The 24,804-nt window shown below is 44.1% G+C and overlaps 1 protein-coding gene across 2 annotated transcripts in view; it reads left to right on the top strand.

The window, feature by feature from the left end:
• The first annotated feature begins 3,027 nt into the window (after positions 1-3,027).
• AFAP1L2 (actin filament associated protein 1 like 2) overlaps positions 3,028-24,804 on the top strand; it is a 114,154-nt gene continuing 92,377 nt past the window's right edge. For both annotated transcript variants that reach the window (XM_063132694.1, XM_063132695.1), the window contains exon 1: positions 3,028-3,096. In XM_063132694.1, coding sequence (XP_062988764.1) covers positions 3,081-3,096 — 16 coding nt within the window. In that variant the 5' untranslated portion in view covers positions 3,028-3,080. The remainder of the gene's footprint in view (positions 3,097-24,804) is intronic.

The following is a 24,804-nucleotide window of genomic DNA, read 5'->3' as shown; positions in this document are numbered from 1 at the left end:
GAAAACTATTCTGGCCAAAAGTTCTCACCAAATCTGAAGCCAAAGTTTGAAGCGCCAGCTCCAGGTTTTTGAGGGCCCTTGGGCAAGACACCCTCCATGGGTCCCCTCCCTCAGGGAATCTACCTTCTTACTGCTATTGTCACCACCTGTTATTTCTCCTCACCCTCTTTCTCATCATCGCCATCACCTTGCTCACTGGCTTTTTGACAGGCAGGTGCCTGAAAATATCTACCGTTGACACCAGCCCTTATGTCAGTCCCCAATGTGTATATGCATCTATCAATGGCCCCCTCTGTTTTGTGCTATTTTCTCTTCCCTTTCTTTCTCTAGTTTATGGGCTAGCAAACAGGAAAACTGTTGTTGACTTTAGGGACTAGTACATCCTAAAGGAAGATTCTATGACCACTTACATGCTGTAGTCCTAACAGGTAACTGTTGAATGACTCCTTAAGTAAACTGAGGAACTATAATGGCTTCACTAATAATGCAAACAGCTAGCAATCTGAAGGTTAGTGGTACACGGACAAAATCAATATCACTGTGTTGTTTAAATCTGGATCTTCCAGAATATTGATGAGCCTTGAACTTGTTGATTTTTAAAAAGCCACTTTGGCTCTGACCCCACACTCTTAAAAAGAATTAAATGAAAACATTAAAGATGGCTTGAAAGTTTTCTTGCTAATAATGGATGGTATTTTTCTTCATTAAAAAATGATACTTCACACTTAAAAGAAATCATCTCCTTCCTTTAAGATCCCCCCAAAAGAGTTCCATTAAGCTTTCCCACTTTAGGCAAAAGTCACGCTCACCATTTACATTTCAGTTAAACATGCAGCCAGCAGAAACACATTTTAAGCCTCTGTCTTTAAATTGCCTATCATCCTTTCAGATAACCAGCTGCCAATTCTTTGTGGAGTATCTGAAAGTGTCATTCAATGCAATTGTCTTCAAAGGGCTTAATCTGTATCTGAAACCAGGATCCTGTGGTCTCTAGATGTTGCTGCACTACCAGCATAACTGGCCATTGTCTGGCTTGAGTCAAAGAGCTTCTGAAGGATAAGAGGTTCCCCATCCCTGACATCTAGGGATGTTGAAATTAAAACTGTCATCCTTAGCAAATTTACCTTAGAGCAATCCTACTAAACCCAATGGGGCCACTTAAAAATATTATATATGCAATGAAATAATTTTTTCCTGTTGAGTTAATTAAGTCTAGGGTTGCCTACAAGGCACTTTCGATCTCCTTGTGTGTTCTAATACCACATATATTTACTCATACACAGGCCAGGTTGGCATGTTCTTTAGCTATAAGCCATAGCCCTTTTCAGTTGGAATGGAGAATTTCTAACCTTTGAGGACTGGCCCAGGCAGAGTAAAGCAGTCATCTCGGGCTGCAGATGATGCAAGAAGGCAGTAGTAAGATGTTGGAGGAGAGACCTATGTGCTATGCAGCCTGATCTGACCCCCCAATTTAACCTGCTGCCTTCAGGTACAATGGAGGATGTTGTCCTCTCATCCATGTTGAAGGCAAATTCAGTGGCTGCTTCAGTTGGCATGGAATGGGAGAAGCACCAACTTGTTCTTTGTCTCAGGCAGCAAAATGTCTTGGAACAGCCCTGTAACCTCCAGCAACATATAGGAATGGTGCATCCAGACAGACAATCCAAAGGCCCCAGGTATCTATTCCACCTTGCCTCCTTAACAGGTTGCTTTGTGGTAAGAAAGAAGACAGACAGAAAACACAGGAGACACAATGAAGTCAACTTTCAAATTCTCTGTTGGTGGCAAGGCAACTGCAGAATAAGAACCTCTTTTGGAAGCACCCCAGTTTTCATCCCCTCTGTTCTCTCTGACTTTCCTTAGCAAGATTGTTTCCAGCAAGGTTGGCAACATCTTCAGTGTCAAGGGTTGGCATGGTCAGAAGACCACTGACAAGAACCCCCTGGAGTTGCTGCTCCTCTTTAGCACTGCAACCTGCCTGTTCACCTGCCTCTAGCTTGGCCCAGCTGATGGTAGTGGTGGTGAGGAGGAGGAGGAGGAGCGGTAGAGGACAGTCATCTGCCAGGTATGCTTTAAGGTGGATTCCTGCACTGAGCCTCAATGGCCTAATAGGCCCCTTCCAATTCTACTATTCTATGATTCTAGGGCATGGCCTACTTGCTCACTGGCGCTCTGACTGTCAAGCAAGCCAGTGGGAGCAATGAGGAGAAAGAGCGTTTGGTGGCAACAGTGGTGAGAAGGTAGACCATTGCCCAAGGGCCCTCAAAACCCCTGCTGACTCCACTCACACCCTCTCATGTGGGTCTCTGTTACTCCTTCTCTAGCACAGAGGGATCCCATGGGTTTCTTAAAAGGGGGTTGGATAAATTCCTGGAGAAGGCTTTCAGTGGCTACTAGCCCTGATGGTTATGTGCTACCAGTTGCTGGGGAACATGGGTGGGAGGGTGCTGCTGTGCCATGTGCTGGTCGATAGCTGGTTGGGCACTGTGTGAACAGAGTGCTGAACTAGATGGACCCTCGGTGTGATCCAGCCTGGCACTTCTTATGTTCTTCCCAGCCGCTTCCTCTGTTTTCCAGGCGTTGGCTTCTCCCCGCACTGCGAGGAGGGGAAGGAGGAGGAGAAAGCCGCCACCTCTCCCAATCCCGCAACCAACTCCATCCATCCAGGCTCCTGTTGTGGTTGGAGCAGTCCTTCCCGCTGCGCGCGCGTCGACAAGCTCCCCTTCGAGACGGGAAAGCGGCCGCGGCGTCCCGGCCGCTCCCCACTCCGCCCCCCACACCCCCGGCCTCGAGCTGCTCCTTCGCCCCAGTCCGTCCCGCCGCCCAGGGTGATCTCACCGAAAGGGGCGGAGTCGCGGGAGCGGAGAGCCGGGCCGCGAGGGCGTTTGAGCTAGGGAAGAGATCCCGCCGAGGCGCAAATGTAGCCCGGCGTTGGCGAGGGAGGAGGCAGGAGGCGCGCGCGGCTGAGGGAGGCAGGGAGGCATCCTGAAGAAGTTCCGGGAGCGCGTGAGGAACCCAGGCCCCCCGCCCAGCCGAAGGGCTCTCTGCGCCATCTAGTCAGAGATATTAAAATTCGCAGGATGGATAAATATAAAGGTAAGGGAAGATGGTGTCTCTCTTTTTCTCTCTCTCCCCCTGGCTGTCTCCCGGGCGTGGGAAAGGGGAGGCGTCGGCGCCTCTTCCGAAAGGGTCGCCGGTGACTTTCGCACCAGGCATGTTCTTCACGCCTTCCTCGCTCGGGCGTTTCCAACGGGAGCCGCCGAAGGCGCCGAGCGCGGCGTTTGGTGGCGGAATCTGGTTTTGTTTCTCTCCCTCAGACGCCGATCTCTGGCAGCGCTGAATGGGCGCGTGGGCTGAGCCGTGGAGTTCGGCGCCGCGCGCGCGCGCGCGCGCAAGCGACGGGCAGTCGTGGGACAGAAACGAGGCGGGTGGGTTCGTGGAGGGGCTGCGGGGCTGGGGTCCCATCAAAGCGGCCGAGTTGGGGCAGGTCCTAAGAGTGGCGGTGCGTCCTGGCGTTCCCAAATCGGACGGAAGCGTTTTCAGAAGCGGTGGGACGAAGCAAAGAACCCAGCCCTCCTCCCAGACCTGGACGTCTGGAAGGACTTGATGGTGCCGTTTTGAGGAGGATTTTAGTGATCGGCGAGCGACGAATCGTGTGTGTGTGTGTGTGAGAGAGAGAGAGATGAGAAAATATTTGGCTTCCTTTTGGAAGGAAGGAGAGAAATTGTGTATCTGTGCGGGTGCTACATGTGAGGGTACCATCAGATGCCTTAAAGATCGAAAGGTGATGAGCAAGTGAACGCGAAGCTGCTCTCGGGTTGTAGCCAGGCTGCCGGGAAGCGGGGCTGGGTCGCAGACCTGCACCTGACACGCACACTGCGTGTGTCTGACGGATAGTTCAAAGGGCTTCCACACTTTCTTCTCCTTCCTGGGGAATCGCTGCTCCTCCGAAAGGGAGTAACCATAGAGGATATATGTTGCTACTGGATCTGAGCAATAACTAAAGTATCTGCAGACTTTCTGGCTTTAGCTTGCAATCTCCCTCGTCAGCAAGATTATGCTGGGGAGTCAATATACTTTTTTTTTTAAAAAAAAAAGAAGAACTGGGAAGGAGTGGCTGAGGGAGGCGGGTAAGAGTTGAGCGTGTTAAAGAAATGATTTAAAGCCCTTTTGAGTAGTTAAGGGAGCAGTGCTCTAAGTGCTCTATTTCTATAAATAATAAAAAAAGGGAGGCACTTGTGGAACTCATGCCCTTTCCCCCTGGGAGCACTGCTCCTTATCCTGAAGGTATGGCACGGGGACAGATGTGGTTAGTCCCTGGTGAGGAAAAGGTACTCTGCACGTTCTCAGAAGCACTTTTCTTTATTATTACTTTGAAGAATCCAGGACTGGTATCATAAAGAGGCAGTCCTGACACGAAGCCCTGTAAAGGCATGCTTTCTCTCTCTGAACCTAATGAGATTTGCTCAGCACGGACAAGCAAATTTATATTTGCTGTTTTGCAAAGATATTAAGGTTGAAATCCTAGCCAAACTTATCTGGAATGAAATTGCATCAAACAGCATGAAAACCTGCATAGGATTGTGCTGGGGTTTTATTCCTTTTTAACCCCGGTGAAGGAAGTTCTTTTCGCGTCCCAGTGTGGGGGAGATTGACATTCCAGTCTCTGCTCAGTGATGAAGTTGCTATCATGCATTCTATCTGACTTTGGAGGGCTGTTGAGAAGATACAATGAGATAAGGATGCATTGCCACCAGCAGGAGAGAAATCTAAATACAATAAAGAAATGTTTTCCCACTGAACCTGTTTAGGAGCTTGTCAGACCAGTTGGCAGTGCAATCCAGTGAGGCCAGTTTGCATCAATACCTGAGAATTTGGCTCTCTGCATGTATCATTTTAACTTTGAAAACAAACTTGCCACTCTCTGATGGCCAAGGCTCCTCTCATGTGTGCCGTGCTTGCTCCGGTGTAGACAATCAGTCATTCAGTCAACCTCTCCAAGCTGTCATTTATGTGTAATCTGAACATATAATTGTTTGAAATTGGCAGGTGCTTTCTGAATCTGGATTTTGCAGGAACTATGGGTGTGTGCATAGTGCAGTTTTATACATCTCTGCTCAGAAGTAAAGCCCACTGAGTTCAGTGGGATTTACTTCCAGGAAAGTGGGTGCAGAACTGCAGTTTAGGGCTCTTATATATTGGCCCATTTTACACCTTTATGGCAATGTCAAAAGCAGCAGTTTAGCATGTTTGCATCCATATGGGTGGCCAAATATCAGCGTTGCTATTGACTACCATTCATATTATTTGTTTGTGAGAATGTTTCCATCTTTATTATTACTTCTGTTTGTGTTTGTACATCTCAGAGCTAGTCACAGCCCTAAGAAGAGAGTGATCTGCCTTCCCCTGTCTTGCACTTGCTCAGCAGTGATAGTACCAGTACAGTGTAGTGGTTGGAGTGTTGGACAAGGACTCAGGAGACCCAGGTTCTAATCCCCACTTGACCATAAAGCTCATGGGGTGACTTTGTGCCAATTGCTGACTCTCAACAAGGTTGTTGTGAGCATAAAATGGAAAGGAAGAGGACCATGCAAGCCGCCTTGGATCCTTGCAAGATGAAAACAAATGTGGGATTTAATGTAATAAAATAAATAAATAAAGGTCTCTGTTTATCTTTTGCATTATTCTGGCGTCCCTCACTCACATATTTATATACATCTTGTTACAGCATGTGTTGCAGGTGGGGATCTGTACAGTGGAGGCTGGTGGCTGTGATGTCAGTGGGGTGGTGAATCTGCTCCAGGTTTCAATCAGAACCAGTCAGGACTCCTTTAACTCCTTTAAAATTCTGACTGGTTCAGACTGAAACCTGGAGTGGATTTACCGCCTTTTTGACATTGTAGCCACCAGCCTCCACTGGATCTCTGTGTTTCAGGTGGGGATCTATGTGTTGCAGGTTCATGCACAAGGATGGACACAGAGGGTCCCAATCCTGTCATTCCAATGCAAAGGACTCCCCCCCCTCAACACACACACACCAGATTGTCATTCCATTCACTCATGGTCTGTCATTGCTGTCCCCCCTTCATTTTTCTCTTTCAATGCAGTGAATATTTTTTAACAGGCTTATAAGCAGCCATTCAGAACAGCAATACTTTTACAAAGCAGTGAACAGGATATATTAAAATCATAGTAAAGCAAATATCAAGATTTTACACTAAAAATAATAAAACAGAAAGAGCAGTTTAACCCATTTCTCTCCCTGTGACCAGAATATATACAAATCATATTATAAGAAGCATTAAAAGTAACATTTAAAATAATAAATCAGAAAGAACAATATAAACCACCTCATTTCATTTCTCTCTGTGTGACATATTCCATTCCCTCTGAGGATCCATTCCTTACTTTAGTTGTAGCTTACTTGGGGTTTACATTGATTTCAAGAGAGCCCAGCCATGTCAGCTGTCATTCTTAGCTGGTGTTATTTCCTATGCACATTCAGATATCTCCTTTTCTAAAAATGAGGATTCAGGTGTGTAAGGTCTGAAGTGTGGGGCTGGCATTCTCCTTTGAAGTAGAGTCTTTGCTATCATCATCATCAGTATCTGATCTGAATTGGAAAGTAGCTCTTCTCTTTGGTTCAGGCACTGTGGGAACAGAGAATCACATTCTTCTCATGTATGACAACTTGTATTTGAGGAAAGAGTGGGAGATGCAGCAATTGCAGCTGGAAAGGCAGCTCGCCAATAGGAGCCAGCAATGGCAGAGGGACCAGGAAGGCTATGTGGATAGATGTGAAGTCCTGCATTGGCAAATGGCTGACAACAATATAGGCAGGAAAATAAGGTTTGTGGGCTTCTGCTTTCACCCATATGTTTGAGTCTCCTCTCTGGGATTGACAAGGAGCGCATAGAGAAGCTTCATCAATCACCTGGCCAAGGATTCCTTTCCTATTGGAGCCTTACAAGTTACTGCCCACTAGTGTCTACGATAATGGGCTATGGACCAATGGTCTGACTCAGTATAAGTCAGCTATCTATGTTGCTAAAATAGTTGGTCTTTACATTTTCTATAAATCAATAATAATAATAATAATAATAATAATAATAATAATAATAAAAATGTGATATCCAAGTGGCAAATTTGTATTGCATATTAAACATATTCCCATAAGATAAAGAAAGGACACCATATGCCCATAAAATGCGGAGTGAACTTAGCTCAGTGGTAGAGCACATGCTTTTCATGTAGAAGGTCATAGGCTCAGTTGTCAGCATCTCCAGATAGGACAGGGGAAAAAATCTGTCCTACCCCAGAGAGCTGATGCCAGTTAGTTTTGACAACAATAGGTTAGATGGACCAGTCATCTGACTCAGTATAAGTCAGCTATCTATGTTCCTAAAATATTGGTTGGGCACTTTGTGTGCTGGACTAGATGGGCCCCTTGATCTGATCCAACATGGCTCTTCTTATGTTCTTAATTTTAGACTGCAATCCTGTACCCACATACCTGAAATAAATGGGATTTGCTTCCAAGTAGACACGTTTAGGATTGTGCTGTTAATTCCTGTAATGAATGAAACCAGTAAGCTTCTCTGCTCTAGCAATATATAACATTTACCTTAATTATTCTAAGATAGAAAGCACATCTGAGGACTTAAATTAGTTAACAAAATAATGTTGTTTTTAAAGCTGAGTATCACTTTCAGTAGATTTGCAACCAGTGTATTTCTGATGGGGTTGGCTTGTGGGGTGGTGGTGGCTGATTAGTGGTTGGGAATGTTAGCTGCTGTTTTGTTCTTTAGGTATTTTAATTGGATTGTAACTGAATTTTAGAGGCGTATCTTGATGTTTGTCTTGTAATCTTTTGTTATTCACTCTGCCCCATCGGGATGGGGCATGCTGTGAACTCAAATAAATTAGTGTATAATTTCCAACTGTTTTGAGACTGATGTAATGTTTAGCCTGCCCAGGATGGCTTTAGGGATGATTCCTGTGGAATCATTAGAATAGAATTCGTCATGCAACTTTCTCAGAGTAATCTGTGAGCTGAGACTGAATTCTCAGATAGAGCCTGAGATGAATCATCTCTTAAAAGTTGTGTGAATGGCCCATTCTGATGAAAAAAAATCAGGTAGATATGCATGCAGCAGTGTCTTTCTAAAAGTATGCTGTTCATTCAGAATGCTACAGTAGCACCAGCTGATTAGTATTCTGAGTGGTGCTTATTGCAAAAGTCATCGCCTTCAGCTTCCGACAGATGAAAACAGGGATACCTGCTGAATGAGTCATTCTTGTGCAATAGTGAGCAGGCCTGCTGCTATTTTGGTGTGTAATGGTGCATTTCCATGAATGTGCTACTGTAGTGTGAGGTCTGACATTCAAATTCAGAAATATCTTTCTCAGTTCTGAAAATGCAAAGAGGCTGCATGGCTCCATGATTCCAAATAATGCCGCCCTTTTAATTTGTTTCTTGCTTTTCCATGTGAGTGACTTCTCTCACCCACCCTGAGATTTTCCCCATCACCTTGTGAGCTAGAAAAGTATTTTTCAAGAAAGGAAGAAATGGGAGCATTTCACAATTTCACCCACTGAAATACCTTTGTGTGCAGCAATGGGCTATGCACATGCTGCTGCATGCAAGGATCCGTATTTGCCAAATCAGGTTTTATAGAACTAATTACCTCCCAAAGGCAGCAGGGAAAGGAAGACTGGATTCATAGTTCTCTAAACAGGAGATTTCTTCTATCAAAGCTGACTGTGTGGAACACCTGTTAAGGAATTCATCTGCAGACTGAAACCAGCCTGAGTCACATGTGCAACCCCAGATGCTGAATGCAAAGTTTTAAATTCTAGATGGCACCCTTTTGTGAACAGAGAACACAATGGAGACCTCCCCCCCCCCCCATTCCAATTAAAGTGAATTAACTAACATTCTCAGTGTGAGTCTAGACACTCAATAAACATTTGTTGCCTGGAAAATGTGTTTATTATAGCTTGCTTGCCAGGATTCTAACTTGATGTCTGTAAACAGGTGAGCTAACTTGCAACCAACTTTCTAATAAGACAGAACAACCAATCATCAGCTAGGCTAAATCTAAAGTGTTATCTACATAGGGTTTGGCATAAAAGGTTTGGGATTGTCGCACCCAGCCTGTGCCACTGCTGCCGTAGCTTGGGTCTCAGCTGGGGTGGGTGGGGGTAAAATCATCCATTGCCAACTTTCTCTCTCCCAAGCTCTCTTCTGCCCTCCTCTCTCTCTCCCTCTCTCTCTCTCTCTCTCTCTCTCTGCTGCGAGAAAGGTCTTGGGCTGATCCTTCTTGGTCTGACAGGCTTATGAATGCTGGCTATAGACTTGACAGTCCCTCACCCAGCCTGACCCACCCAGACTTCCTGGTATGGGGGAAGTGTATCCACCACCACTTCAATAGAGCTGCAGTTTGCTCTCATCTTGTTCTTCCTGCCATACTTCTCTGTCATCCTGCTGTCTCCTTTGGCTAACCTCTGCTTTGGTTCTACCAAGGCAACTGAGTTCCAGTAGGCATCTGTGTTCTGTGTCCCAGTGTGTGTGTCAGTGTTGTGATACCGTCTGCCTAATTGTTAGCCTTGACAGATGTTGTCCCAGATCGGTGCACTATCATTGGATTCCCTCTCCAACAAACAGTTAAGATTGTCTGGCCAGAAGCTTGATATTGCTATGGTTCAGAATGAATTACTTTGGGATAGGGCAAGGGAATCATCATCATCATCACCTGTAAGAAGTGTGTACATAGATATTCAGCTGACCAACCTGTTAAATGTATCCCACTGGGCTGGTTCCAATGTTTTAAATCCTCCATTCAAAATAGTCCCTTGGTTGCAGCTGCAGAAAGAAATTAATATCTATCCTAGTGCACTCTGGTTGCACATGCAGTTTCCTGAAGGTGAGTCAGATGAGCGTAGTAGTATTTTTTCAGCTGCAGTGCTTGTTTATATATCGGACTTCCCCAACCTGTTACCCTCCAGATGTGTTGGACTACAACTCCCATAATTCTTCCATAAAGCTGGCTGGTGGATTATGGTTGCTGTAGTTAAACTCATCTGGAAAGTAACTGATTGGGGAAGATTGATTTTTTGTCCCCCCAAAAGCACTGCCTTTCACCCAGGAGCCTGCCAGAACAGATCTTCTTTCCTTCATGCAGCTGTTTCATGTGGGAGGAATTTCAAGCATTTGAACCAGCCGCTGTATCATTTTCCTTTGGATGTAGTTCTTAAGCTACAATTCTGAAGGCCATTTATGTGCATACATGTCCTACTCTGGTAGGTCCTTCTGGACTGCAGCCCTGGTATATGATACAATCTTGTTATATAACACTCATTTTCAAAAACAAAACAAAACAAAAAACCTCAAACACTCCTTTTATAAAACCCATTCCTTTTCTAAATTAGATTATTATGGGCTATAATAATGGATGAATATGCAGAACTGTGCCACATAACATGTTCAGCTAGAATCCAAGGATAGAAGCCTGCATTGGTTTCATGACAAGCCACATCCCACTTCCAGAACAGAGCCACAATAAGTACCAGTAGGTCGTATCCTCTCCTGGGACCAATCAACTAAATCACGTTGTATGTGTATGTTTTGTGGTTCTGTCTGGCCAGTCCTTAAGGGAACCCACTAAGTGTTAGCATGTTGCAACTTGTGAAGGACTTTACTGCCCCGCTAGTGCCATTGTCTGCTGACCCAGGATGGCAACTGCTGCTTTAACAGTTAAGAGACAACATTTAGGAACTGTTTCTGGTACAGCAACCCATTCACCCTCTGGCCCCTATTACTTTATATAGGAAGTCCTATTTCCAAGGTCAGGCAGAGAAGGAGGGGAAACTGATGATGCACTGGGGAAGAACAACCATTCCCTATTTCTGTCTTTTGGACCTGATGCTGTTAAAATTACTATTTGCTCAAGCCCACCTAGCAAGGTCCAGTTTTTGGCAGATTCTTTCTCACACACAAGGTCTGGAAGTCCATCCTTCTATATTCTATGGACTAATCTGCACCTGGAGGCCTTCCTGGAGTGGGGAAGGATGATTACGGGGGTTTGCGCTTCCAGGATTGTCCCTCAGGGGCCACACAACAGCGAGTTATCCTGGAAGTAAGGAGGGCTGTTCCGGGGTGCCATTTTTTTTACAAGTGGAGACATTTGCGCAACAGCACGAGCATGATCCTGCGTGAAGGTATGATTTTTAAAAACACACACACTGTGCTGGAAGGCGCTGAGAGCCATCGCAAACATGGTGAAAATGCTCTCTCCCTCACCCCTGATGCCCACGGACTCTCCCCACACAGCTCCTTGTCCATTTTCTGAGCCCTGCTACTCACGGGGAAGAGAGGGGACCCTGGGAGCGAGAGCCACACTGCCCGCAGATCTAGGGGTTGTCTCAAGACTGAAGAAAAAACTGGGACAAAGGCAGTCCCTGATATTCTGGGAGAACTGAGAGGTCGTCCTCAGTTCACCCCGAGATCAGCTGTGCATCATTTGGACCTGCAGGGATGACCCCATGGCCACCCTGGGATAAATGGCGGGTGTAAATTAGGCCTATGTGACTATAAGGCTTGTTGAGTCCCACTGAGGCCTTTCTTTCTTCCAACTCAATCCTACTGTTGTATAAGTTAGTGGGTGCCTCACAGAGTCCCTCTGTGTTGGGTTATTGTGCCAGAACTTTTCTCTCTCTGGAACTCTGTTTGTGCTCAGAAACAAACACACATCACGCAGGTTTTACACAGCAGAGCTGGTTTATTTCCTTCAGGCTTCTGTGCAGTCCAATTCAGATCAGTTCAGATCAGCACACTGAGGCATACACAGAGAGCAGTGATCATAGAGCAGTGATCAGTAAGCAGTGATCAGTAAGCAGTGATCAGTTCCATTTTACAAAGTGAGAAACTATATACAGATCTACACAATTCTTATCTACATTACATACAGCTGTGATGAGGCTAACTTAGAATCTTGGCAAGGTTCCCAGAACAGCCTCTATCTCAAGGTAATTGCCCACAGATAGACTTTCTCTGTTTAACCCTGAGATAGCCATACACACACAATTTTAATGACTAAGCAAGTATTTCTTTTCATATACTTAACAGTCCTCCTCTTGCGCATGTTGTTTAAATTGTGTTACAATCTGAGACCCAGCTTTAAAAGCATCTCTTTGTGTTTTACCATTGAACATTCCACCTGTCCTTTCTCATTTTGTTTTACTTTGAATACCCATTTACTGGTAATGGCTTTACGACCTTCAGGTAAAGGTACTAGCTCCCACGTTTCATTTTTTTCCATTGCTCTGATTTCCTCTGACATTGCTTCATGCCAGCCCTGAGCTTCTGTAGGTTCCATTTCCTGAATTTCCTCAAATGAAGTAGGTTCATAGGCTATTAGTAAAGCTCTATGAGAAACCTGTTTGCTTTGGTATTCATCTGAGTAACGAATTGGAGCTTTGCGTTCCCTTTCTGATCGTCTTGGCATAGTTACAGGCATAGTTTCCTCCTCTACAGTTTCTTCCCCCTCCCTCTCTTGCTGAGATTGTTCAGGAATTTCTTCTGTTTCTACAGCTTTCTGTTCTACAGGCAAACTTACATACTGTTTTGTTTCCTGCATTTGTTCATGAAAAACTACATCTCTGCTCACAATTACACTTTTGTGATATGGAGACCACAAACGGTAGCCTTTTGTTTGTGTATCATATCCCAACAGTTTACATTCCAAACCTCTTTGAGCTAGCTTTCCTGGTCTGTTTTCTTTCTGAATATGAGCAAAACATTTACTTCCAAAAACCCTTATATGTGACACTCTAGGTTTTCTTTTGTAAAACATTTCATATGGGGTTTTTTCATGTACAGAGTGGTAAAGCCTGTTTAACAAATAATTTGAGGTGGACAAAGCTTCTGCCCAGAACAGGTTAGACAATCCTGACTCTTTCAATAGAGCTCTTAACATGTTCTGCAAGGTTCTGTTTTTCCTTTCTGCAACTCCATTTTGAAATGGTGAATATGGAGCAGTAAGGTCATGTTGTATACCCTCATCACTGAGGAATTTTTTAAATTGGTTGCTAAGAAATTCACCTCCCCGGTCTGTTCTTAGATTAGCTATAGGTTCTTTAAATCTATTTTTACTCCACTTAACAAACGCTTTGAACTTTCCAAAAGTTTCACTCTTCTGTTTTAACACATACACAAATCCAAATCTACTGTAATCATCAACAATAGACAAGAAAAATCTGTTTCCTCCTTGACTTGTCTCAAAAGGACCTGCAAGATCTGCATGAATTAATTCAAAAATTCTTTTTGTTGTTCTCTCACTATGTTTTGAAATGTTTGACTTATGACACTTGGTTTCACTGCATACATTACATTCTACATAGTTAGAACATGGTTTGATTTTCACCCCTTCACACAATTCTGGAATCTTAGAAATTGTTTTATAGTTAGCATGACCAAACCTTTTATGAGTTAAATGGATACACTCTTGGTGTGGTTTGCAATTGGCTATTGTTTTTGTTGTGACTTTGCTGGCTACAACTTCATTTTCTGTACAAGTATTAATCACATACAAAGATTCTTTCATTATTCCCTGCACACACACCTTGTTTCCCTGTTTTATAGTACAATTTTCTTCAGTAAAACAAACCTCATACCCCATTTCTGTTAACTGAAACACACTTAGAAGGTTTGTTTCCAATTCTGGTACATATAAAACACTTTGTAGTTCAATTCCCAGACAATCAAAATATACATTACCCACACCACAAATCTGGATTTTTGTTCCATTTGCAAGGGTAACACACTTTTGCTTTGAAGTAGAAGTTTCCAAGGTTACAAATGAAAGTTTGTCTTTTGCCATACTTATTGAAGCCCCAGAGTCCAAAAACCAAGGATTCATTGTCTCTTTGACTCTTGCTAGAAGACACTTCTTTGTTGATTCAGCTTCATTCATGTTGTTTTCTTCTCTCCACTTTGCTGTCAACTGCTTTTTCTTCTTCTTGTTGCAATCCCACCTTAAGTGTTCTGTGGAACCACAATTAAAGCATTTCCTTGCCTTTAATGCAGCCACCACGTCAGAAGATTTATGGCTTTGTTGAAATTCAGCCACAGGAAGTTTAAGGCTCTGTTGTTTTGAAGCTTGTCTTCTTTCATAGGTTTCCAGTAGTTTTCCAGCTACATACTCGAGGGTTAAATTTTTCTCCTCTTGACTTTCTATCATGGTGACAACCGCGTCGTACGATGAATCAAGACTTGACAAAATCACATAGACTTGGTGTATAGTTGTAAACTCCATCCCTCGTGCCCTGAGTTGATTGAAGATTTCTCTCATGCTTTTCAAATGGTTTGACATAGACTCCCCTGGTTTCAGCTTCATTCCATACAGTTTCCGGGTTAGAATTACTTTACTGCCCGCTGTTTCTCTTTGATATACAGCTTGTAGCGCATTCCAGCACTCTTTTGAGGTATTCAAAAACTGAATGAAGGAAATTTGAGAGTCTTCCACAGCTAATGCAATAACTGCCATTGCTTTTGCATCGTCCTTAAACCATTTAGCATTCTGTGGATCTGCTCTATTTGGTGGATCCTCTGTGACTACATACCACAGTTCAGCCTGAATCAAATACATTTGCATTTTGTAAGACCATAATGCATAGTTAGAGTCATTCAGCTTTTCTAACAATTGATGCAAACCAGACATATTAGCTCCTGCCATTTCCTCTGCTTTAGGAATTTGTATCTCACCGTCCTCCTGCTCAGAGTCCTCCTCAGAGTCAGCCGACTGAGATTCTTCCTCACTTTGCAGCACTGGCTTTAGCTTGATGTCTTCCTTCATCAACAGTTTTCTGTTTTAGCAGACTCCTGGTTCTGGTTCTGATACTGCACCATTCCCATCAAGTTCTGGTTCCTCTGCCTGGGTTAGGCTGGCGTAGGCTTCCTGGACTGGACTAGACTGGCTCTAGGCTGCCTGGACTGGACTGGGCCCATAACCTTTGTTGGGTTATTGTGCCAGAACTTTTCTCTCTCTGGAACTCTGTTTGTGCTCAGAAACAAACACACATCACGCAGGTTTTACACAGCAGAGCTGGTTTATTTCCTTCAGGCTTCTGTGCAGTCCAATTCAGATCAGTTCAGATCAGCACACTGAGGCATACACAGAGAGCAGTGATCATAGAGCAGTGATCAGTAAGCAGTGATCAGTAAGCAGTGATCAGTTCCATTTTACAAAGTGAGAAACTATATACAGATCTACACAATTCTTATCTACATTACATACAGCTGTGATGAGGCTAACTTAGAATCTTGGCAAGGTTCCCAGAACAGCCTCTATCTCAAGGTAATTGCCCACAGATAGACTTTCTCTGTTTAACCCTGAGATAGCCATACACACACAATTTTAATGACTAAGCAAGTATTTCTTTTCATATACTTAACACTCTGGTCTATGCTTGAACATTGAATCTTTGAACAGAGGATCCAGCAAGTCACTCCATCCCATTCTAACTGGAATCTCTGCTTGTTCCTCTTACAAAGTGCCCATACATAACCCACAGAATTACCTAATTGCTAAATTGACTTTGTAATGGATCTCACTTCCACTGCTACTGAATGGCAAAACCACTGATCTATACTGAGACGTCCCGCTCATCCTTCTGGTTTCTTCGCCAGATCCACTTCAACCAATTTTTTTCCTCAATGCCTGCTGTCCTCCCTTTACCTGCTCCTCTTCCTCTTCTTAACCTACAACTGGTGTACCACAGTGATTAAAAGCTTGTGCTACCACCTGAAGTCCCTGGCACAGATCTGCACTGATGAGCTCCCTGGCTTGTCTATGACACAGTATTGTTTGACCTCAGTCTCTCTCTACCATCTTTAATATGGAGAAGAATATTGCCTTACCCCATGGGGCTGTTGTTAAGGATTCCTGAAGTAAAGGTATTTTCATAGAATCATTGAATAGTAGAGTTGGAAAGGGTCTATAAGGCCATCGAGTCCAACCTCCTGCTCAATGCAGGAATCCACCTTAAAGCATCCCTGTCAGATGGCTGTCCAGCTGCCTCTGGAAGACCTTTAGGGTGGGAGAGCCCTCCCTAGGCAATTGGTTCCATTGTCATACTGCTCTAACAGTCAGGAAGTTTTTCCTGATGACCAACTGGAATCTGGCTTCCTGTAACTTGAGCCCATTATTCCGTGTCCTGCACTCTGGGATTTTAAGGGCACCTAAATGATTATGAGTAATTATATCTCTGTTATTACTCTCTCATGTGTCCCCTTTCCCTGTATCTCATAAAGCTTGTACAGTCTTCTGGGGGTGGGGGCTGTATTTTGAACAGAACTTGCCCTTGGTGATTTTAGCAAAATGTTCAGTAGTGGGAATTGGCCCAAACACAGAATATTCCTTGCTGGCTCACACAGCCTCTTCGGGAGGAAATGGATACAATTAGTGCTTTGACGTTCTGAACTTGTTTTGTCTTTGTCATTGTTCTATAATCTGCCTTTCCACTTTCTCCTGGTTGTTGCAATATTGTGCTTTAGTTTCGAGGGTGGGGGTGGGATTAAGCAAAGAGCAGCCTTCCAGTTTTAAACACCTGGCACCCATTGTAGGTCACACCTCTCTCTTGGTCTTCCTTGTTCCTTTCCTTCTTACCTAGCCAGGCTTGACAATGGTAATGCTACTATGCTTCTGTTTTGCTCTTGCCCTCCTTCCTTATTTTCCCTTACCCCTTCTCAATAAGATTTGTTCATTGTGCATGCATATTGAATTCATGCAGAAAAAGAGACTGTGGGCTCATCTACACCTAGAGCCCTTTCGAGAATGGGGAGGGATGATCGCGGGGTTTCCAGCTTACATGATCGTCTCTAACGGGGCACACGTGAGGGATGTTTCCCGGGAGTAAAGGAGAGCTGTTGTAGGAGGACGTATGCCCCATGATGAAGCTTTCGAAGGTGTATTGGGATAAGTGGGCAAGACTGGACAAATGGGTATGGAGCATGGAATATTTTTTTAATACCTCCTTTGAGATGTGCATCAGCGCAAATACACAGAAATGCAGAGGGATAGGTACTGTGTCGAAGATGCACTCTTGCACATCAATATGCTTGTGTTAAAAAAAAAATACACACGGGCAAGGCCAAAACATTTAAAAATGTGCCCAAAATGCCAGCTGAACACTCCCACACATGCCCGAAATCGCTGGACACACCCATGACAGTGGTTTGGCTGTTCACTGAGCCAGGAGCTCACACCGAACAGCAACAGCTTCAGAAAGGGGGGGGGCACACCAGCTGTGGACATGGGGATCATAGTGAGAGAGCCAAAAAAATCAAGGCAAAAGCAGTCTGTGATATTCCTGAATAACTGAGAGGTTGTCCCTAGATCACCACGGGAGTAAGTGAACGTCATGTGGTGTGGTAGGGATGACCTCGATATTATTCCGGAATAAATGGCTGGTGTAGATTAGGCCTGTGTATGAATGACTTTATTATTGTGGGGTTTTCACTGATTTCTTTCACAGAGGACCCACCGCCCTGGAATATATTAACAGTGCAATCCTATGAATACTTACCTGAGAGCAAGACCTGTTGAAAAGGGTGGATAGGATTGCACTGTAAATTAATGTGCAAAGATATCTTATTGAAATAATACTTATATTACTCCAGCACTGTATTTCCAAAGCACAGGACCAAATAATGCCTTTACTGTAAATCAGAGTGGGGGCGGGCAGAGGGCTGAAGGCCATCAATTGCAATGGTTTATGGGCTGGAAATATAGGAATGTGTGTCTTTCTCTTGTCAATTTTACAGGCACAGTTTAAATCCAAGCCTAGACCCATCAGAACATTTATTGCTTTGTCCTCAATCTAAATTACCTGAGCAGTCTTTAGTAAAGGCCTGTGTGACTTTATATCACATATCACTTGCCCTATGGAAGTCTTAACAGCTAGAGAGAACATGAAACTTACAAGATGAATTTACATTTAAAATTGCCGGGGCGGTGGGGAGAGATTTTTCCCAGTACAAACATTGTGATAATTTCTTTGCAGATTCTGTGTCTGTAGAATTCAGCATTTTCCTTGAAATTTCAGAATTGGGGTGTGGGTGGGGATGGCTAGGCTTCATGCCTAAACATTCTAATTTTACACACCTTAGTGATTTTATTAGAAAGATTTTAAAAATCGTAGGCACCGAAAATGTTGATTCTGGTGCCTACGAATATTGATAATTCCCCTCCTTTGTGTGTGTGTGCAAAGTGCTTTACACTTTTTAATCTCATGCATCCTTATGTTAATCCAATGTGGTAAATTGGCAGTCTTGTTCTAACCATATAGGTATTTCCAGATGAGACTTTTATCCTTCAATTGCCCTGTCTCAAACATGACATTTTCCAGGGAAATGTCTATCCATTGTCTTTCATTTGCAATTCTCCTGTGTTTTTCTACCACTTCTTCCATCTTTATCTGATCACAAAAAGTCTATTAAGGAGGGAAAGATGCCATTGAGTAATTGCACAATGCCTTCTGGCCAGTAGCACTAGGAATCCTCCATTTGGAAGCATTCAGTTTCCTTGGTTTCATTGCTCAGAATTGCTTTATACTGATTTTGGCCAGTGCCAAGTAATAAGCTTCATGGCTTCAATATTTAAGTCCCTAAAATTTATCTTGCCTTGATGACATCCCACTATTTCTTAGGCTGTAGATCAAATTTTGGGCAAGGAACCTGGAAAAAAATAAGAGCAGTCTTCTTCACCCCAAACCAACTCACTCTCCACAACGCTGGAAAAGTTAGGTGATATTGTTCACAGAGTCTTCCTCTACTGAGGCGTATGTAAATTCTACTTCTGTGAAAAAGTGTATGTTGAAATATGATAAACTAAAATGTGCTTTGTAGAGAAGGGGAGGAGTTAGAAGACACCCAGGATCTTAAAAGTGTGCTGGAAAAGAAGTCAAAACAAGGGTGTGCTCTTTCCTAAGGAAGCAAGGTGATTCACTTCAAGAATCCAAAATAGCTCATGCATCTGACTTTTTTGTTGTTGTCTAGTTTGGAATGCTGAAGGATCATCTCTCATGTGCCAGGTATACAAATAAGTAAAATGAAGTATAGCTGTAGGGCTAAGGAACCAAAATGGTGTTAGAAGAATCATTTTATGTGCAAATAATTGAGGGTGTCTTGCCCAAGGGCCCTCAAAAACCAGGAGCCAGCACTGTCCATCAGGGACCTAGTCTCTCATCTTCGAGGAGCCAAATCAAAACTTTTAATTTGCTCTTGCTTTCGGAGAGCTGTGATACACAATCTCTGTTGCTATTTTAATGCTGCTGGTAGTTCTGTTCATTGGGGAAAGGCTGTAGTGCAGTGGTAGAGCAGAGGCGATACATGCAGCAAGTCTTAGTATGAGTTCCTTGTATCTCCACATAGGGCTGGAAAAGACTCCTGGGCTAAAACCCTGGAAAGCTGCTGCCAATCAGTATAGACAGTATGAAGTTAGATGTATAAATAGAAGCCTATCACTAGTGCTGAGCAGGGAACAGCCCTCCCTTTTTCCATGCAGAATGAGGCCAGGGGAAAAAGGGGAAGTCTGAAGCCCCATCACATGCCCTGTTCCCAAACTCCACTCCCTGATGTCATCAGACCCCTTTCCCTGTGCAGAGACACACACAAAGCAATGGCCATGCTGGTTGCGGCTGATGGGAGTTGAAGTCCACCACATCCAAAGGGCACCAGGATGGAGAAGGCTGCCCTAGATGAAGGCATGGGGACACATGTTAAAATGGCCACTATGTGTAAACATTGTGAAGCATATGAGGATTGCCGTGTTTGCTTCTGTACCACAGTCATTTACATAATCAAAAATTGCCAGTCCAAAAACCAGCCTTGAGATCAGCTTCAAATCTTTAGATCCAAGAACTGAAGCAACTTAATTTGGGCTGCTTCTGATTTTTAAGGAAGAGGTATTCTGAGCCCCCAGGAATCCCAGTGATTGAACTTGTTTGCCAGTCTTAGGGAGGGCATATGAAGAGGAGGACAGGGCTCCTGTATCTTTATAGAAAAGGGGATTTCAGCCAGTGTCATTTGTGTGCATGCAGCATCTGATCAAATTCCCTGTTCATCACAACAGTTAAAGCTGCAGGAGCCCTGCCCTCTTTTGTATCTGGTCACACTAGGCAGGGCTCTTGCATCTTTAACTGTTGTGATGAAGAAGGAATTTCACCAGGTGCTGCATGCATATAAATGACACCTGCTGAAATCCCCTTTTCTATGCAACTGTTAAAGATACAGGAGCCCTGTCCTCCTCTCCATATGGTGACCCTAGAGAGCTGTTGCTAAAAGAAAAGCTGAGCATAGGCTATCAGAGCTGTCTTGGGAGAGTCTGGTTGATTGTGTAGGGCTGGTTTTTTCAGTTGTTTACAATCAAATTTTAGCAGTGGAAATAAAGGTATCCCAATCTGCATGATCAGTAGACACATTTTCAGTTGCTTGGGGAAAGCATGGGAAAACGGAGTGTTTGCTCTAATGTTCCAAACATGAAGGGTCAGTGTCTACTAAAATAGCATTTTTCCCCACTGACCTATTGCCTTTGTGGGCAGGATTCCATTGAAAGCACATCTGATGATGGTTTGGTATATGGCAATATCCAATTACAAACAGCTCTGCCTGGAGGAAAATATCTCTGTCTTATGGGATCAGACTGTGATTCCCATGAAGCAAACCTATCAGGCAACTTACACTTAATAGAACTTTTTTATTTAGGTCAGATTTTAATAATTGATGCTTCTCAGCATGCTTTTGTATTTATGCGTGCTTCCTTTGGAAGACAAATTTAGAGTGCATCTCGCAAACAATTTTGTAAGCCACTTGGCCTACAACAGATTTGTGGATTTTATATTTAATTGGAGGCAATACTAAAGCCATTAACTTGCTACTTATGCATCTATCGCCGAATCTTTTTTTATCCCTGTCATGCAAGCATTTATTATTGCACTTCATGGGTAACACTGAAAATCTTACCAGTTAATCAGGGGAATGTAACACAAATTGAATTTTGTGGGTCACAGCAAGCCTTGAAACGGAAAGTATAAGTGAGTTATACTTCCTATTTGGGGTTTTCTTCTGCAATTCTGAAAAGGAATCCCACGCTCCTTAATGAGAGCTTTGGCAGGCAGTGCACATTTCCAAATGGAGTGTGTGGGTGTAATGCACCATTTTCAAGTATTACAGGTGAAGCCCAAAGTACTTGGGGTTCTTGTTTCAGCATGTGTTACTTATAAAGTACAAAAAGGCTCAAGTCTATGTGAGTGACTAAGATTGGAAATAAGTATTTTGAGCTAGAATTGTTTGAACATTCAGCCTGAAATGGGGTGAATCTGAGTAACTGAACTGAGCTAAGAGATGCTGGGAGAGGGGCATTGCTGGCATAACTCCCTGGTTAATGAAGGGGAAATACATTAAGGGTGTGATCCTATGCATGTTTAGACAGAAAAAGGTCCTACTGGGAGTTGCAGGACTTTTTTCCTGCCTAAACATGCATAGGATTGTGCCCTTAGGCTGTACAGGCTTGGACTAGGAGTAAGCCCCATTGAATTCAGTGAGGCTCACTTCTGAGTAGACATGTATAAGATTGTTCTGTGAGTGGAGGGAACAAAGTGATGAAAATGCAATGGACGCAGCTTAATCTGCCCCTCCGCCTCAGAAGCTGTTTTGAACAGAAGCTGTTTTGTGAACTGCCCAGAGAGCTTCGGCTATTGGGCGGTATAAAAATGTAATAAATAAATAAATAAATAAATTGAAAGTCTGACTCAGCCCTGCAACATTCGAATTAATGATCAATTAGAGGGTGTTCCGTGTACATTTAGAGTGCATTTTCAGTCATACCAAGCCACCAAAGCTATCTCTCAAACCACCTCTCTTTTCATGACTTAAGTAATGGTAGTGGGGCTACTAACGTAGAGGCCTTCACTTTAAAACTTGGATTGTCACAGAGAATGAAACCGACATATGAGTAGATTTACAAGGTACGGTGGAGCACTTTGCAAGAGCAGTGGTGTGGTGGTAAATTTTGAAGTGAAGACACTCATCATGACAGTTCCCATATCCAAGGCCCCAAAGAGAGTCCAAAAATGTAGGCATCTGTGTTGATCCATATCAACAAGTCCTTTCAAGCGGTTTTCATCTCCACCAGGAGCAGGTCTTTGGTAAAGCTGATGGGTCTTAATTGCCTATTCAAGTCCAAGTCATCTCATAATACTTTGCATTGCAACAGAGAACAATATATTGCTAAGAAACTTCATTCCCCACCCCTCCCAGCTACTGTGAGGATTGCAGCTAAGCTCAGAGGGAACAGGGAATTCAAAAGCAGGGTTCTGGTGGCAGATGCTGCATTCCTGCAAGGCCCAACTCCATTACACCACTGCTCAAGAGTGTGTGTTTTGAATTGTGTCCAAACAAACGTAAAGAGGGAACTTGCTGACCAGCTGTTGCTTGTGAAGCTGATGTGCTCGTTGCCTTCTGTGCATTAAAGTTTACCATATGGCAATGGCACAATTCAGAGTGGCTAGATTTTTTTATACAGTGCTATTTGACAGCCAGCTTAGCCAAATGTAAATGATGACCAGTTCTAAGCCCAAAGACCTGTGGATATTGTGGTGCTTCATCTTAACTCCAACCTCACATTGCCTTTCTATTATCACACAAACCAGTATGCTTTCGCCTTGCCAGTCTGCTGGGTAGAAACAAGGAGTGTGGTGGTGGTGGTGGTGGTGGTGGTGGAGGAGGAGGAGGAGCAGGAAAACCGACTCAAGCAGCTTAAGACAGACTTTGACATCATTCTGGAAGTATTTTCTTTCATGCTGAGAGCAAAAGCTTTACAGAGTCAGAAAAAAACAGTTGGGGCACTCGCTGGTTGAAGCAAGACCTTACTGCATCACTGATCCTGCAAACATGCTTTGTAACTTGGAAAGAGGGTTTCACAGAGCCATCTGTAACCTTCCAGCAGCTTATTGATTTAGTTCCATGTAGGGGATGAATGGCCCATCTTGTTTGCCTTGAAAGCAACAAGTGCAATGGAATTTTTGCATTTCTTGTAGGTTTTGAAAACTTTTCCGTAACATATTTTAATTAGTCAGTATAACCTATCTATAATACATGTAGCAGTCAATTTCCAACATAATCCCCCCTCTCTTTTTGTCAAACCAATAAAACCCCAAGATTTGTTTGTGCATCTTGCTCATAATGATGGGGGATGTTGCTCATCTTTCCCCCTAATCAATGTTTAGTGTGGCACATTCTAAGTCTTTGCTACACTCTAGTACAGGGGTGCCGAACTTCCAGCCCTCAGGTCTAATCCAGCCTGCAGGGCACCCCTATCCATCCCATGTTACCTCTTGGGTTCCTCCAGGGGGCTGGCTTAGACTTCAAGCCCCACCCTCCTATATCCAATCTGAGACCAGAGATAACAGTCAGGATTCCCCTGCTGGCTTGTGACAGAAGCAGAACCCCCACTGTTATCTCAGATTGGAAATAGCAGAGGGGATGCCCAGTGGCAGGGGTTAGGACTCACCCATACACAGGGAAGAGGGGCTCCTCTTCCCCCTGCGTGGGTGGCTCCCACCACCTCTCATCCCTGCTGCTATCTCCAAGATTGGAGATACCAACAGCTCAAGGAGTGACAGTGGAATTCTCTCTGTTGGGAGGAGGCACAGTTCAGCCAAAAGAGAAGGTGAGGGGGGGCACACTTCTGTCATGACATCAGGGGGAAGACCACAGACCCTGACATTATCCAGCCCACAGGGTAGGAGGTAGGAGGCAATCCGACCTGCTGCCCCAGAACCCCTGCTCTAGCACCATCACACTGCTCTACAGCACGATAGAGAGACAGAAATTGAAGATGTGGCTTTGCAAAGCGAGGGTCGCATTCCCTGATGCCCTCTCTCCGTTTCTCAAACCACTTTTCGGGTTGGCAGGCAAGATCCCTCTTCAAAGTGCGTCAAGTATATGTCACTTCCCACAGCTCAGTAATAGAGCACCTGCTTTGCATGCAAAAGATTCCAGTTTCAATTCCTGGCATCCTCAGGTAGGGCAGGAAAAGACCCCTGCCTGAAACCATAGAGAGCTGCTACAAGTCAATACTAAGCAAGATGAACCAGTGGTCTTACTCTGTAAAAGCCAATTTCCTGTATAAATGCTTCATGCTCTTTAAGTGAGGGGCCACAGCTCAGTGGTAAAGCACATGCTTTGCATGCAGAAGTTTTCAGGTCCAGTCGCCAGCATCTCTAGGTAAGGCAGGGAAAGTATCTTGACTGAAATCCTGGAAAGCCACGGCTAGTCAGTGTTGGCAGTATTGGACTAGATGGACAAATGGTCTGACTCAGTCCAAGACAGCTTTCTATGTTCCCAAGTATGGCCACAGATGGAAGTCTGTGTCCCTCAAAGGCTGCTCAGCCATCTCGTACAGCATCCCTGTCTTCTCTTGCCACCTGTGCTTGAGAGGGTTGACGGAAGAGGAGGAAGAGACAGAGGCAGCAATGCACATATTAAGTCTAGTGAGTCCAAAGGGAGGAGCAGAAGCAGGGAAAAGCTGGAGGAGAAGAGTGGAGGGGGGATGGCAAGAGCAAGGGGAATGCTAGGCAGGAAGGGATGTTATTTTCTCACTAGTCCCCTTAAACACTTCCTTATTCTGTTTGTGACATTCCGTTGGCAGTTGTCTAGTAGCAGCTTGTATGTCTTTCTCTCTCTCTCTCTCTCTGTGTGTGTGTATGACGTTCTCCAAGGCCAAGAACCTGATGATATTGCAG

Source organism: Elgaria multicarinata, chromosome 8 (assembly GCF_023053635.1).
Source record: "Elgaria multicarinata webbii isolate HBS135686 ecotype San Diego chromosome 8, rElgMul1.1.pri, whole genome shotgun sequence".
Lineage (NCBI taxonomy): Eukaryota > Metazoa > Chordata > Lepidosauria > Squamata > Anguidae > Elgaria > Elgaria multicarinata.
This window is presented reverse-complemented; position numbering and strand designations above follow the sequence as displayed.